This window comes from Perca fluviatilis, chromosome 1 (assembly GCF_010015445.1).
Source record: "Perca fluviatilis chromosome 1, GENO_Pfluv_1.0, whole genome shotgun sequence".
In the NCBI taxonomy this organism is placed as follows: domain Eukaryota; kingdom Metazoa; phylum Chordata; class Actinopteri; order Perciformes; family Percidae; genus Perca; species Perca fluviatilis.
In genome coordinates, this window is record NC_053112.1 from 33,580,132 (window position 1) to 33,596,497 (window position 16,366).

Genomic DNA, 16,366 nt, shown 5'->3' on the forward strand with positions numbered 1-16,366 from the left:
CTATGAAATTTTATGAAATACTATGACTTACTAAAATATTTTGACACACTATACTATGACTTTGACTTTCTATGACACAATACTATGACTTTCTTTGTGCTATACTATTACTTTGACACACTATATGACTTTGATTAACATGACTTATTACATTTGACATTCTATACTATGACTTTTTATACAGACTATACTTTGACTTTTGATAACATAGTATACTATGACTTTATTACTTTTGACATACAACACTGACTTTATGAAATACTATACAATGACTTTTTGATCTACTGTACTGACTTTTACATACTATACTATGATATTTTATGACATACTATGACTTTATCAAATTTTTTGAGATGCTATGACTTTTTTAGGGCAAACTTACACTTTTACTGTTTAGTTGTGCCGTCTTACAGTAAATGTATGGTAAATTGCTGATGTAACTGGTAAGAACATGAAGTGGCGATGAGTTCTTAAAATGTAAGAAAAGGGTGTAAAAGGTATTACATTTAAGTTCAGGATTTTTTGGTTTTGTACATTTGAAGACATTACTTCCCATGGGAAATTGTGGTGTTTTTTCCCCCCCATTTTATAGACAAGACGATTCACAGATTAATTGGGAAAATAATCTGAAGACTCATCAATAAAAATAATTATTTCAAGTAAATTCAAGATATAACCAGTTTACATGGTAAAAATTACATCAGAAACACAAGTACAACCGTACATTTGGGAATCATTTTATTAACCATCTTAATCCATGAGGTACATTGGTCAGTATCAGTGTGTAAAATGGTCAGTGATCATGTGAGACAGTAACTGTAACTAACCTAGTTCGACATTTTGAGTTTGACCTGGATTCAAAAACAAAAACTAATAAAGCAGGGCTACAGTGTGGAGGCACTAAATGGTGAGTGGATTTGAGAAATCTAACTAAAGAATGTAACCATATTTTGCATTAATTGAATTACACACATGCCTTTATCTCAGGGGTCCCTATGCCAATGGTGAGATCACTGATTAACTCATTTTGCAAATAACCCATTACAGTAAAAATAACTGAGGGAAAACATTTACAAGTTTGATTCACTTTTGTACATTTTCCTAATGACAAAAAAACAAAAACAAAATAAGATTCAGTATTTTCATCAAAGCTTTTAAGTATTCCTGAATTGTCTGGAAACCAAAACACAATATATCAAGACAAACTTTGGTTCATGTGATTTGATAGCTGTGCAAACAGTTCAAAAGGAACAAAATCCACACTGCCCCAAGATCAGCTGAGCTTGTCTTTATCACAGCTTCTCCATGCAAATAGGCATTTACAAACTGATCAGGGTTCAGTGGTTGGAGCGTTACCAGGGCATGCAGGGATTCGGGCAGTCGCGGATATACGACTCCAGTTTTCCCTCAGACACTTGCATCAGTGTCGTGTATGTGGTCAACTGTGTGAAAAAAAAAAAAAAAATAAAAAAAACACCGCAGGGAAAAGTTATTTACACTGAACAAATCCAACTTGCTTTTAATAAATAAACACAAACGGCCATGGAAGGCTCACCTTGTTTAGCACTGGTTTGGTGGAGAGGACATCATACATGGTCTGCAGGGAGACATTCTGGAAAAAAAAGAGAACAGATCAAAAGGTGTCTTACCACTTTGATAAAAACAGGAATCCAACTTGTCAGACTTTCATTTCAGACCTTTTAGAAAAGAAAAAAAAAAAAAAAAAAAAAATCACATGACTGGCATTACGCAGCTTTAACTACATCTGAAAACATTCACATCCTCTAAATCGGAGACCGATATTTGTCCAGGAAGTGGACTGTCGTCAGCCAGCGGTGGAATGCAACTACGCACAATTTTGTAGGTACTTCTACTTTACTTGAGTATTTCCATTTTATTCTACTTCATGCTTCTACTCCACAACAGAGAAGCACAGACTACTTTTTACTCCACTACATGTATCCGACAGATGTTCAGATTAATACAAAACTAATAATTAACAATCAAACTAAATTATGAGGGATTATTATAGTTTGTGGTACCTGGCAGTGAAGTCATTAAAATTAGCTCCACCTTTACCAACTACAACATTAGTGATGCATACATATTAATGGGTCAGTAAATATATTTATTGTTCTGAAATGGGCCTTTCTGCACTGAGAACTTTCACTTTTGGTATTTAGAAGTATATTTTAAATGCAAAATGTATTTTCACTTAAATACAATTGTGAATGTAGAACTTCTAGAGTATTTATACAATGTGATATTGCTACGTTTACTTCATTGAACGATCTGAATACTTACTCCACATCTGTCTCAGTACTTACTGTCTGTGTGGTCTGGTTCATGCACCTCATGGCAGGAGTTCTGCGATCATCCAGGAAAAAAGGCTCCTTCCAGTGGTCGTAGTTTGTTTCCAGGACGTACCACCGGCCCAGCTTCAGGTCAATCCTGAAATAAAAACAAAATAAATAAAAAAAAATAACCTCAACATGTGACACTAAGCACCTGATTTGTGAACTCTGCTGTTTAATCACGATCTGAAACTACAGTAAATCTGTCATCAGTTCCTAGTTGAGCAAGTTAGGATTTTTATACGGAAACACGAGAAACGCTGTGTCATTGTGACACTAGCAGATACACTAGACTGTTCCACACAAAAAGGTCAGTCAGGCAACATATATCACTCCTACGTTTCATTGTCATTTTATAGATTATATGGTGTTTGAGGTTTGCTCAGGACTGGCTGATATATCACCAATTTTTAATGCAAATATACGCGTGATTAAGCATTTAAAAAAAAAAAAAAAAAACTGTATTGTTGACATTAAATGCTGAATAAGCTCTAGTACTTACTCCAAGAGGTCGATGCTGAGCAGTCTGGACCGTGTGATGATGCAGCCCTGGCCGGTCTGGTTTCCTCCGAGGATGAAGTAAGCTGGAGCCAGCAGCTTGGTCTGAGCCAGGAGACTTTTGGCTTCCTCGTAGCTGGCGAGAACGGGACAAGACTCATTGTTGGTACAGAGACATCGTCGCTGGACACGGAGAGGCAGCATTCAGTAATTATGTGCCACAAATTTGGATCCAGAAAAACTGAAGTCTGCTTCAACGCTCAGCTCTTTTAAACCAAAGCTGCAAAATTCTTTTTGCTATGGCCTTTTCTTATTAAACATGGGACTGTGCATTCATATGTTACACCACAATGTTTGTACACTGTAGTCTTTCAAATCATATTCATGTCTTTTTATATTGCCTTGTGTTTCTCAATAATGTTTTATGTCTCATGTAAACCATTTGAATTGCCTTGTTGAACTGTAATATACAAATAAACGGGCCTTGAAATTGAGAAGCATTACATTTTTCAGGATGCTAAAACCCTGTGGAGCTTTCATTGTAATAAACAGCTTTTTTCTTCACATTTGTTTGTCAGCAAATTGCATCGTCTGAGTCCTTAATACCTAACAAACATGTTCACTGCATTTTCTAACCAATTAAAAACACATTTGCAAAGCTTTTTCTTAGTCTTTTGAAACCTGCATTCTGTACATTAGCTTATGGCCTTCTTCTTCTCTCATACCCGTGCACTGCAACATTTTACAGCACTTTACTGCCATCAAACAGATATACATAGGGTTGGGCATCGTTTGGATTTTAACAATTCTGATTTCAATTGCGATTCCGGTTCTTATCGATTCAGATTCTTTGAGGGGTGGAGTTGAAATGGGTCACATGCCTATTTTCACAAATAAGAGGAATGTTTTATTTTGATTCAATGGTGGTTTGCAGTTTTACAGGGCTTTTTCAATGTCAAATAAAGCCACACTAGAGCGCTGCTTACTGTGCTCCAAGGCTGCAACACAAGCGCCTGGCCGCTTTGGAAACCAAAACTCGCACACATTAAATTGGGAAGAGATGATCGGATTTGAAACCAAATCCTCCAAACGATTCCAAAAAAAGAAACCAGTCTACTGGAATCGTAATTTTTGAAACTATTCCAAGTAGGAATCGGTTCTCGATGCCCAATCCTACATATACATGGCTGTCCTCAACAAAAATGTGCATCACATCATCACCGTGTTTGTGTTATGCGTGTGTGCCCGTATGCATGCATTCTAGAACACAACATACAAACAATACAGGGACCTATTCACCAGTGGCAAACATCTCCACAATGTACCTTAAATATTGAAGAGGAATAAATACCTAGTTGCATTTTCTAGGACTGAGCGAGTGAGGAAGCTCATCCACATCCCATCTCTCTTCCCTAAGATCCACTCCAGGATTCCTGCACGTGAACAGATTTAGATGACGACAAGCAGCCACAAAACAGAGGCCTCGACTCGAACGCCTGGAGAAATAGTGCTGAGCAAAACAGTTCATCTCTCACCAATGTATCCTCCATCGAGACTGAAGCGCTCATTCATAGTCAGAGTGAATATGTGCTACGTGTAAGAAAGAAGAAAAATCGTTGAATCTTTCTTACATCAAGAACTGTGCAAGAAGCATACACACCTCAACAGCTGTGATGGGTGTGAAATCATTTTTTAGGATAATTTAATTAGAACACGTAATGACTTACAGGCTTGATGCCAGTCAGCATGCCAACGTATCCAGCAAAGTTTGTAGACTTGAAGACGGTCTGATTATTTCTCTTGAAGTCGAGGTTGACAACCAGAGGCTTCAGCTTCTCACTAATGATCCAGGACTTGTTTTTCACATCCCAGCTGTGAAGAGGGACAAGGCCATCTCATGTTAGTTTATCGCATCCGAGTCAAGACTATCAAGCTTAAAAATGGGATTTTGAGGTGATTTCTTACCCCATAAATAATCCAAAATCCAGATTTCTACCATGAATGAGGTTACCTGTAAGTGTGCAAAGCCCAAAGGCATTTCAGTACTGATATAGAGTCATATTTTAAAGTTAATTAAAATCAATCAGATTTGGTTTGATGACCCACCCTTATTGTCTTCTGCAACAACTGATGTGCACACCGTGAACACCTCATAGAAGATGTTGAACAAGACGACTTCACCTAGATTATAAAAGATGAAGAAAATAAAACAAAAAGGACGAGGTCAATGAAACCATTATTATTTTTTAATAAACAGTTATACATACATACTTTATAAGTGTTATATTAAGTGTTTTCTTACCAAGAGGAATCCCTGAAGCAGCTGCAATTCCTTTGATTTCATCACTGAAAGGGTTTGGGAGAGTGTCCACCATCAAAGGCTGCAGATAATTAGAAAAACACACTGCAGTCAAAGCTTTCAATGACAGTTTAAAAAAAAAAATAAAAGGCAGTTATTTTATGGAACACATTTTGGAGAGAGAAATGACACCCACCAGCGTAATGTCAACCAGCTCAATCAGCCTTCCACTGGGCACAAACGCATTAGCCAAGTCTCGGATGGCCTGGATCATGTTGACCAGCTTCAAATATAGAGAACATAGAGATTAAAAAAAAAAAAAAAAAAGTGACATTTCAGTGAGACCAATCTAAAGTACTTGACAGCTTTCTTACATCATTTTTTTTGTCAGTGATTAGAGCTGTCCATCTCTTGCTGGGCGGTAGGTCGAGGTCCACTGTGTACCAACCGACAGCTCCTCTGAACCTGATTAGAAATGGAAAGCTGTAAAACTACTCAAGCATTACGATGCAAATGACCACATCCTATTCACAACATCACTGACTAGAAATGAGTTGTATTTATGAGTTTTGAATTAACTTGAAATGGAATGCCTCTGGGGTTAGAAATGCAGCAGCTGAGGCCATGCAGTCCATTTCAATCTCACAAGTAAATCCTAGTAAGTAGATAATGAATCCCCAACAAGTTCGCTCATTTTAACCATTCATCATGCAAAAAATCCCCCAGATTGTCTGGCTCCAGCTTCTTAGATGGGAATAAAAGGTCATGCTTTTCTCCATTTTACGTCCGAGAAGACTTTACATCACTGTATTTTGGACTAATTGTCAATTAAAATAAACAATTTTTATTTTAACTTGTGTTACAGGTTACACTATTTGACAGTTTACAGACTGAACAATGAATTAAGAAATCAAAAATAATTTAGAAGTTAACCCTCATGTTGTCCTCGGGTCAAATTTGACCCCCTTTTTTCGAAAAAAGAAAATCAGAAATATGGATTTCTTTCAACTAAATTTCCCCCAAAAATAACATGAAACGCTAAAATAAAAACTGATGATCACTACTTTCATAGTAGTGATAATCATAATTAGGGCATCAACAGAACAATGTGCTCAGAAACATATTCTGCCTTCAAGAGCTGTTGGAAATGTGAATATGTATTTTATGCAACATCTCAGAGAATATTTTCATTCCTAAAATTTGCCTCTAACGTAGCCCAATTCAGACGCCTCGCTTTCCTGTTGATTATTTCCTGTTGTTGACAGACTTGCAGATTTTAAAAAGTTAACAAAAAAAACCCAATTTATTCTCAAGGGAATTGCACTTCCATAAATTTGGGGGATGTGCAAGATACGATTAAAAAAAAAAAAAGAAATTTTTTTTTTTTTTTAATTTATATATTCTGTTTTTATTCCCTATTATGGGTCCCACTCCAAAAATACAACATCCTACAATTTCCCTATAACTCAAGTGTATTTTTGTTACACCCACAACTTTTAAAATCCAAGGCCCCAGTTTGAAATGTATTTCTGTTACAGATCTGTTCTCATGAAGCCCATTAAGGCTACATCTAACAACTTTTAATCAGTTTCAATGAATCTGCCAATTATATTTTAGATTATTTGTTTAGTATAGTAATAGAAATAGTGAAAATGCCTGGGAAATTCTCAGTGCCCAAGTCAATGACCAACCCTACAAAGTTATTTAGTTTGTGACAGAGAAAAAGCAGTACAATATTTACGTTTGACAAGCTGAAACACTGCGTAGCTTTTCGGTTTGATAAATGACTTAAATCATCAATTTATTACCAAGAGTTGCAGAAGACATACAACTGTTACCACAGAGATCCTTGTGATGCGTTAATGTGCTAGAGTAATTGTTCAACATCATGACTCATGCCTAAATGTCCATGTCTTTTCCAGCAGAGGCTTTGTGACATTTGTTTGAGCCAAAAAAAGATAAAAAATAAAAAAAAACTATATACACTCACCTAAAGGATTATTAGGAACACCCTACTAATACTGTGTTTGACCCCCTTTCGCCTTCAGAACTGCCTTAATTCTTTGAGTCATTGATTCAACAAGGTGCTGGAAGCATTCTTTAGAAATGTTGGCCCATATTGACAGGTGAGCACCTTGCAGTTGGAGATTTGGGGGATGCACATCCAGGGCACGAAGCTCCCGTTCCACCACATCCCAAATATGTTCTATTGGGTTGAGATCTGGTGACTGTGGGGGCCATTTTAGTACAGTGGACTCATTGTCATGTTCAAGAAACCAATTTGAAATGATTCGAGCTTTGTGACATGGTGCATTATCTTGCTGGAAGTAGCCATCAGAGGATGGGTACATGGTGGTCATAAAGGGATGGACATGGTCAGAAACAATGCTCAGGTAGGCTGTGGCATTTAAAACAATGCCCAATTGGTACTAAGGGGCCTAAAGTGTGCAAAAAAAAAAAAAAAAAAACATCCCCCACACCATTACACCACCAGCAGCAGCCTGCCCAGTGGTAACAAGGCATGACAGATCCATGTTCTCTTTCTGTTTACGCCAAATTCTGACTCTACCATCGGAATGTCTCAACAGAAATCGATACTCATCGGACCAGGCAACATTTTTCCAGTCTTCAACTGTCCAATTTTGGTGAGCTTGTGCAAATTGTAGCCTCATTTCCCCATTTTTAGTGGAAATGAGTGGTACCCGGTGGAGTCTACTGCTGGTGTAGACCCTCAAGGTTGTGCGTGTTGTGGCTTCACAAATGCTTTGCTGCATACCTCGGTTGTAACGAGTGGTTATTTGAGTCAAAGTTGATCTTCTATCAGCTGAAATCAGTCAGCCCATTCTCCTCTGACCTCTAGCATCAACAAGGCATTTTGCCCCCCCAAGGACTGCAGCATACTGGCTGTTCTTCCTTTTTCAGACCATTTTTTGTAAACCCTAGAAATGGCTGTGCTTGGAAATCCCAGTAGCTGAGGAGATTGTGAAATACTCACACCAGCCCATCTGGCACCAACAACCATGCCACGCTCAAAGTTGCTTAGATCACCTTTCTTTCCCATTCTGACATTCATTTTGGAGTTCAGGAGATTGTCTAGACCTGGACCACACCCCTACATGCATTGAAGCTGCTGCCATGTTATTGGTTGATTAGATAATTGCATTAACGAGAAATCTTACAGGTGTTCCTAATAATCTTTAAAAGGTGAGTGTACATGTCCATTCGATTTTTTTTCTTTCCAACAGACCAAACGCAGCATATATACACGTAAGCGTAGCATCTACTACCGGCAACTTGTGAATTTTAAAGTGAAAAATTACGAGACGCAAGGTTGCAGAGATCGGTTACAAAACACATCATCATACACAACTAACTCGTTAAACGGGGACTTTTACAAACGAATGTTACTTACGTGGGACCCTTTGGTGGATACATTTCTTCCCGACATTCTTCTGTGTACTGTAAATGAGTTCATTTAAAAAGGTGTATATGTAACTTCAGAGTAAAAACATACACATACTTCCAGTTCGATAACACACTCAGGCACGGCTAAATGATTGGCAGGAATGTCACTTACCGGCGGGATAAACTGTGTCCATGCGACGGAAAACACAGCCGCTAAAATGAGAAAAACACAGTGGCCCATTTTTGAAGGATTTCACCAAAGAACTCCGTAGACCGGCTTTGATTTCTCCCAGACTGGTGCTGTACCGTGGCTGCTAATATACGAAGTTTACTGCGGAAGCTGCTACTGTTTACCTCGTGACAGTGACATGGCTTTTATACAAGAGAGGGGAAACCGGAAGATCTTAAATGGACATAAAACACCTTGTGTACAAAAAACACCAGTGATTATTCACATACGTTTTCGACTGCATTGAAAACGTAACAATTTCGTTGATTTTGTTTGCCGTAAAAGCGAGAGCCTCCGACAAAAATAGTAATAAAGTGATACAAAACACCCCTCGAAATAATCGCCAGTGGTTGTTTCCATGCGGAAGTGTAAATGAATAACATGACATGACCCTTATATATATGTCAATGGACATGACATCCTTTTATATATGTCAATGAATACATCCCATAGATATATATCTATGGATACATCCATGCCCACCACCCATATGGTTGATTGCCATCAAAGACGTTATAATTAATAACCTCTCTGTTGCAGTTGTTTTCCTACTGTGACACATCTATTAAAATACTGTCTAAATGAAATTTGTTTCCCGTCGTTTTGGTTAAATAACAAATCATACACTATGTGATCAAAAGATTTTACACAACAAATTGTTTAAGCAAGGGAAAAACAATGAAATAATCTATAATTAAAGAAAGGATATATATAATGAGAATGGTTCCAGAGATCTTCAACAGGGGGTCCGGGACACCTAGGGGGGTTTAGTTTAAAAAAATGTTTTAAATGTCTTAACATGAATCCAACATATTATTAGCAAATAAAAAAATCAGCCTATTTGTGAAAAAAGCCCCGCTGAATATTAGGCTTATTGGCCTATACTGTATGTAAGGTAGCCATCCACAAATACAATTAATCCTAAGGATTCAATGTATGTTTAACATTGAAAGATGATTCATAAATCATGCCCACAATTATTATTTTAATAGCTTAGTATTCTATGCACTAAAAATGTATGTATGAAGGCTTTAGGCCACCCTACATGTTATTGAAAGGCCCAGTTTAATATGCAACTTTATTTTATACAATATATGTATTAGGGGGTCCCTGATGTGTCTCTCTCTCTCAGCTAAGGGGTCCTTGCCTTAAAAAACGTTGGAGACCCCTGTTGTAGACTAATCACAGACATTGATACTGGAAGTATGCCGTGTCATGCTGTGTACAGTGCCTTGCGAAAGTATTCGGCCCCCTTGAACTTTTCGACCTTTTGCCACATTTCAGGCCTCAAACATAAAGATATAAAACTGTAATTTTTTGTGAAGAATCAACAAAAAGTGGGACACAATCATGAAGTGGAACGAAATTTATTGGATATTTCAAACCTTTTAAACAAATAAAAAACTGAAATATTGGGCGTGCAAAATTATTCAGCCCCCTTAAGTTAATACTTTGTAGCGCCACCTTTTGCTGCGATCACAGCTGTAAGTCGCTTGGGGTATGTCTCTATCAGTTTTGCACATCGAGACTGACATTTTTGCCCATTCCTCCTTGCAAAACAGCTCGAGCTCAGTGAGGTTGGATGGAGAGCGTTTGTGAACAGCAGTTTTCAGTTCTTTCCACAGATTCTCGATTGGATTCAGGTCTGGACTTTGACTTGGCCATTCTAACACCTGGATATATTTATTTGTGAACCATTCCATTGTAGATTTTGCTTTATGTTTTGGATCATTGTCTTGTTGGAAGACAAATCTCCGTCCCAGTCTCAGGTCTTTTGCAGACTCCATCAGGTTTTCTTCCAGAATGGTCCTGTATTTGGCTCCATCCATCTTCCCATCAATTTTAACCATCTTCCCTGTCCCTGCTGAAGAAAAGCAGGCCCAAACCATGATGCTGCCACCACCATGTTTGACAGTGGGGATGGTGTGTTCAGGGTGATGAGCTCTGTTGCTTTTACGCCAAACATAACGTTTTGCATTGTTGCCAAAAAGTTCGATTTTGGTTTCATCTGACCACAGCACCTTCTTCCACATGTTTGGTGTGTCTCCCAGGTGGCTTTTGGCAAACTTTAAACAACACTTTTTATGGATATCTTTAAGAAATGGCTTTCTTCTTGCCACTCTTCCATAAAGGCCAGATTTGTGCAGTATCCCACTGATTGTTGTCCTATGGACAGAGTCTCCCACCTCAGCTGTAGATCTCTGCAGTTCATCCAGAGTGATCATGGGCCTCTTAGCTGCATCTCTGATCAGTCTTCTCATTGTATGAGCTGAAAGTTTAGAGGGACGGCCGGTGTCTTCTAGATTTGTAGTGGTCTGATACTCCTTCCATTTCAATATTATCGCTTGCACAGTGCTCCTTGGGATGTTTAAAGCTTGGGAAATCTTTTTGTATCCAAATTCGGCTTTAAACTTCTCCACAACAGTATCTCGGACCTGCCTGGTGTGTTCCTTGTTCTTCATGATGCTTTTCTGCGTTTTACACGGACCTCTGAGACTATCACAGAGCAGGTGCATTTATACGGAGACTTGATTACACACAGCTGGATTCTATTTATCATCATTAGTCATTTAGGTCAACATTGGATCATTCAGAGATCCTCACTGAACTTCTGGAGAGAGTTTGCTGCACTGAAAGTAAAGGGGCTGAATAATTTTGCACCCACTTTTTCAGTTTTTATTTGTTAAAAAAGTTTGAAATAGCCAATGAATTTCGTTCCACTTCATAATTGGGACCCACTTGTTGTTGATTCTTCACAAAAAATTACAGTTTTATATCTTTACGTTTGAGGCCTGAAATGTGGCAAAAGGTCGAAACGTTCAAGGGGGCCGAATACTTTCGCAAGGCACTGTATATACCAACCTTAATAATTTAAACAAAGCAGTGTTGGAAACTGACTGTAAAATGTTGGAAAGTAACTACGGTAAGTACATTTACCATGGGGCTGTACTTAACTTTATGCTTCTATTGCACATAAATTTCAAAGGAAACTTTTTACTTTATGTTTATTTAAAAAGATTTTGACAGCTTGAGTTACTAGTTAGTATTTATTTTCAGATTGAGGTGACAAAAAATAATTGTGTCTAGCCAGGGACCCTGGTCATGTTTAGATGTCTGAGTTGTTGCCAAGAGCCTGGTTCTGCCTGTTTTTTTTTTTTGGGGGTTATCCTGAGATAACTTATGTTATGATTTGACGATATAAATAAAATTTAATTAAACGTATCAGATGGTTTCATTTCATAACTGTTTTATGCTCAACTAGGTCAAATGATTCAATAGTTCACAAAAAAGCACAGATCTGAGAAGAGAATACACATTTGTGAAGCAGACTTTGTTTTTTCTTCTTCCTTCCCATTGATCATCCCACAACCACTCAGATTTATCTTGTGACCCTTTGGAGGAGGTCCAACCTCTAGGTTGGGAACCACTGGACAAAACTACCAAACTACCAATGCAATGTAGAATACATCAGTCACATGGGCATCAGTCTGCAGAATGAGTGCTTTTTATTTTGATCTTTTAGGTTGTTTTGCTGATAATACTTTTGTATTTACTTGATTTTGAATTGACTTGGGACATTCTATAAACCCAACCAAATAGTTGCTAAATAAACATGGTGGTTAATTATTTACACAGCATAGGCAAATGGGGTCATCTGAATTCTATACATGTCACCATTCAGATGAATTCAACTGGCTGCGAACAACACACAAACACAACAAAACTGACTTGACCATGTCATTTTATTCAAAATATATATTTAAAAAAAAAAAAACTACATTAAATGTCAGATCAAATGGCTATCTATAAAATCAAGACATTTACAAAGACATGGCAGTAATGTACAAAGTTGAGTCTTCACTTGCAATACCGGTCTGCTTTCATTTTGCTTCTCCTGCAAAGAAAAGAAAGACCTGTTACATTCAGGGTTACAGTATGTCTGTGCAATCAGTCTACAGTATTTTCTGTCATTATTAATGCAATGTCTACACCCAGAATTTAAATATTTTGAATTAAAAAAATAAACATTACAAAAAACTGGGGCATGTTTCCTTTTTTATAAATACATTTTACTGTAGTGAAATAAATAACTGATAATTGGGGTTCTAATACCTTGATGCAGAGTCAGCTACTGTATGTGTCTGTTAACACTCATGCAATTTATTGTTACCAGGTGTGAGATATAATAATGTGCATACATTATCACATCTCCTACTGGTTATTAGTGCTAAAATGAGATGATGTGAATATTTCTCAATCTGTTAGAATGACAGCAGGAGGCTACCTGAACTACCTGCCTGTGAGCTTTCACTAGTACAAATAACATCTAATGCTGCAAATTAAACACATAAAAAAAATGAATGGAGGCTGGTCCCATTGCAGTGGGAGTGTTATGCTTTTATGTAACATTTGTGTGGATCTACACAAATCTCTCTTATATATAAATGTACGAAGTTGTGCCTAAAAGGTAAACTATAACAATAGCACAAGCATAATTTAGAAATGTATTCAGCATTCGGTCTTCATCAGTTTTGAATTCAGTTACTGTATGTACTCCGCATTTATAATTTTTACTCAACCTTTCAGTTGTAGCTTAACATTTTAACTGTATTTTCTTTCTTTTTTTTAAACATTGCTTTTTTCAAAAGCAACTATTCATAGGCATTTCAAGCTATTCCTTCTGTATTTTTTTATGAACACATTAAAGTAACATTTGAGTGAACTGGAAGTCAATTAAAACAGTGCAAAGTGTACCTCTTTACTTTCACATTGTTTTTGTATCATGTGTAAATTTCCTTCACACATGAAGGAACAATTAAAGATATCCAATGAGCTTATTTCCACACCTGTCAAGCAAAGCCTCGTGAAACTTCCCATCAGTTCTGGCTCTCTTCAGCGTGGACGAGTCTTCCTCGTTAACCCTGAGCCGACGATCTTGAAAACTCTGAAACTTCTTCCTGTAATTCACACAGCAACGTTAATACTGTAAGACTATTAACAAAAGGATGTGCAAAGGCAAATGTCTCACACACACACACACACACACACACACACACACACACACACACACACACACACACACACAAACACACACACAACCACCACCACACACACACACACACACACACACACACACACACACACACACACACACACACACACACTCACCCTTAGTATAATTACTGACATTTTCACAACTTATCGCCACACTGACACTCTAAGAAGCAAAATCTTTGGGGGAAGAAAATCCAGACAATGAGCCCAAGTATTAACTAAAGCAGAATATATGAAATGTTGACAGTGGCAGCTGAAAGTCTAAGCCAACTAGCTGCCACAAATCAACATATACTGTACTATTGTTTGTATTCAGCGGAGGCTGGAAGCGGAATGTGTTAATGAGGGTGGAATAGCCTTTTTATTAATCAACATTTCAGTTTGAATCTATACATGCATCTAAATCTAAATAAGCTCTGCCAGAAATGTTGCAAGGTATGTGTGATAGGCAGTGAGGACTTCATCCTCCTCCTTCTGCCAGTGTAAACCTACATGAACATTTCCCCTTCTTTATGTGCACGGGCCAGTTTAAAAATAATCAGTTATTGTATTGTATGTAAGCTATCTTAACAATATGTTGAAATATCTACCACAACAGCGCCACAAACATCCAAGGCATGTAGTCAGAAAATGGTTTCATGTTTAGTCTCTCTTTGTTCTGCCTGTGTTTTATGATTCCCGAGCTGCACTCCATCCTGAAAGGCATTTTAGACGCTAAACACTACATCAAGACACAGGCTCAAGGGCAGCCATTATCAACACGTCAACATGATGAGTCCATTTCCCCAGCATTCACCTAAAACAAATAATAGAGCAGGAACACGAGCCAAAGCATGTCAAGCAAAAAAAAACAGCTTCAGACATATGGCCTGGAACTTAATAGGCCACAGACGGGCCGTTTATAACACTTGCAGCATCCTAAGCCAAAATGTGGTGTTGTCGCTCTCTCATCCCACTCTAACAGCAGACCATCAATTGCGTCGTTAAAGGCGCGGGACTGATGAGGCGATAGCTCAAAAGGCATCTTCTCAAATCCAGTGATTTTGTTGTCAAAATCCTGTCGTATAACACAGTACACGGTACACAATGTGAAGCTAATGGGAAGGAAACCACCCTTAAATTCCTTCAATCAGAATGAAGTGCTTTAGCACTCAATTTAAAAGGCTGAAATGCATGCTGATTAAACTACAAAACGTCAAGCTGTTGTGAGACACAAGTATAATTATTGATACAATGTGTCAATAGCTTAAAAGGAAAACAGCACTTAAAAAAAAGTCACTTCCATGGTTTAAAACATGAGAAACAATAAAGGTATGTGCTACACTGACAAAAGAATTCTATGTTTCTGTACCCATTAACCAAAAATTATTTTCATTGTATGTGCACATCATTTCATTACCACATGTAAATGGCTAGATGGATTACTTATGAGACATTTTAGTAAACCAATGTTGGTAGGGTTTGTATAAAGTATAAAAACTGTTATGACTAAAATTACTTTGTAGGTCATGTGATAACAACTAGACCATCTCCATGACAACTAATAGCTCATATTGTGACCAAGTGAATTAACAGAAAACAACAGTGACCAGAAAAATAGAAACCCCTACACAATCCAATCCAATACAGACTATTTAGTTTTTGTATTATTGTTTGTATGCATGCTTGTTTATACGGTTTGTATCTGTATGTATGCAACGCTGTGTGGCTGTTTTCTGTGTATACATGTTGACTGGAGAGCTCAGGTATATTTTAATGCCGATGACAATACATTTGTTGAACAATCCTTGAACAAAAGTCGAGGAACAAACACTATGTTTGTAAAACCTTTAATGGTTATTGACACTATCAGAAGAGGCGATAAGACTGCTAATTCTAGAGGATGTGGTGTTTTTGTACTGTGGAGTGGTGTGAGGGTGCATTATAATGTGGGGCAATGGTTGCCAACCTATTTTTTTGGCTTGTCTGAGTACATTGACTAATTTGCAGAGGCCAAAAGGGGTTAACGTACCCAGTAATAGATTTGAGGATAAAAGGTCTGAAAAAATAAAAACATAATTTGTGTAGCAGAAATATGTTTTTTTTTTTTCTATTGAGTTTATCATGTTACGAACCCTCAGATCTGTCTGATCTTCTCCCCTTGTGGATGTATTGTGTTTCTAACATTTTTAACAAATACCGTATTTATTACAGGACTGTAGGACTGGATTGCATTGCAATGTAGCAGGGTTTCTATTTGTCTGGTCACTCTTTAATTAACACACAGCCAACTCCTCCCACTGCCCTAATTTGAAAGTACTTGGCCGAAACAATATCTGATTGGCTCTTAAATTTCACATTGAATGCGACACAAAAGGGTCTACTGGACCTACAGAGACAGTTAATTTGAAAGTTATATGCAGAGAGAAGCCAACTTGGGTTTGCTTCATTTGTTGTTGATTGGGCTGCTTGTGTATTAAGTCAGAACTGAAGTGATACACAGTGGAGGTTACGTACACATAATTGACCTCACAAGACTTCACGTTG

The 16,366-nt window shown here is 37.6% G+C and overlaps 2 protein-coding genes across 2 annotated transcripts in view; both read right to left on the reverse strand.

Annotated features, from left to right (window-relative positions):
* Window positions 1–721: 721 nt before the first annotated feature.
* asah1b (N-acylsphingosine amidohydrolase (acid ceramidase) 1b) lies at window positions 722–8,910 on the reverse strand. Its single transcript, XM_039812116.1, has 14 exons — window positions 8,729–8,910; window positions 8,564–8,610; window positions 5,526–5,616; window positions 5,348–5,434; window positions 5,155–5,233; window positions 4,959–5,033; window positions 4,818–4,863; window positions 4,580–4,724; window positions 4,388–4,442; window positions 4,204–4,285; window positions 2,857–2,988; window positions 2,328–2,451; window positions 1,556–1,612; window positions 722–1,442 (listed from the first exon to the last, which is right to left on the reverse strand). Exons 1-14 carry the CDS (start codon window positions 8,795–8,797, stop codon window positions 1,353–1,355), a joined length of 1,179 nt encoding a protein of 392 aa, XP_039668050.1. The 5' UTR covers window positions 8,798–8,910; the 3' UTR covers window positions 722–1,352.
* A 3,600-nt stretch (window positions 8,911–12,510) lies between these two features.
* The window catches only part of frg1 (FSHD region gene 1), a 12,491-nt gene continuing 8,635 nt past the window's right edge, over window positions 12,511–16,366 (reverse strand). The window contains exons 6-8 of the mRNA XM_039799815.1: window positions 16,337–16,366; window positions 13,633–13,743; window positions 12,511–12,680 (exon numbers count right to left, since the gene is read on the reverse strand). The exon at window positions 16,337–16,366 is cut by the window's right edge and continues 62 nt beyond it. Of these exons, the coding sequence (XP_039655749.1) occupies window positions 12,644–12,680; window positions 13,633–13,743; window positions 16,337–16,366 (178 nt within the window). The 3' untranslated portion in view covers window positions 12,511–12,643. The remainder of the gene's footprint in view (window positions 12,681–13,632; window positions 13,744–16,336) is intronic.

What these genes read in the sequence shown, in the direction of transcription:
- asah1b (XM_039812116.1), bottom strand. Translation starts at nt 8,797, where the DNA reads ATGGGCCACTGTGTTTTTCTCATTTTAGCGGCTGTGTTTTCCGTCGCA. An exon ending in GATTTTGGATTATTTATGGG is followed by an intron (nt 4,725 to 4,817) that starts GTAAGAAATCAC and finishes CCCTCTTCACAG; the next exon opens with CTGGGATGTGAAAAACAAGT. An exon ending in TCTCGATGGAGGATACATTG is followed by an intron (nt 4,286 to 4,387) that starts GTGAGAGATGAA and finishes GTTCACGTGCAG; the next exon opens with GAATCCTGGAGTGGATCTTA.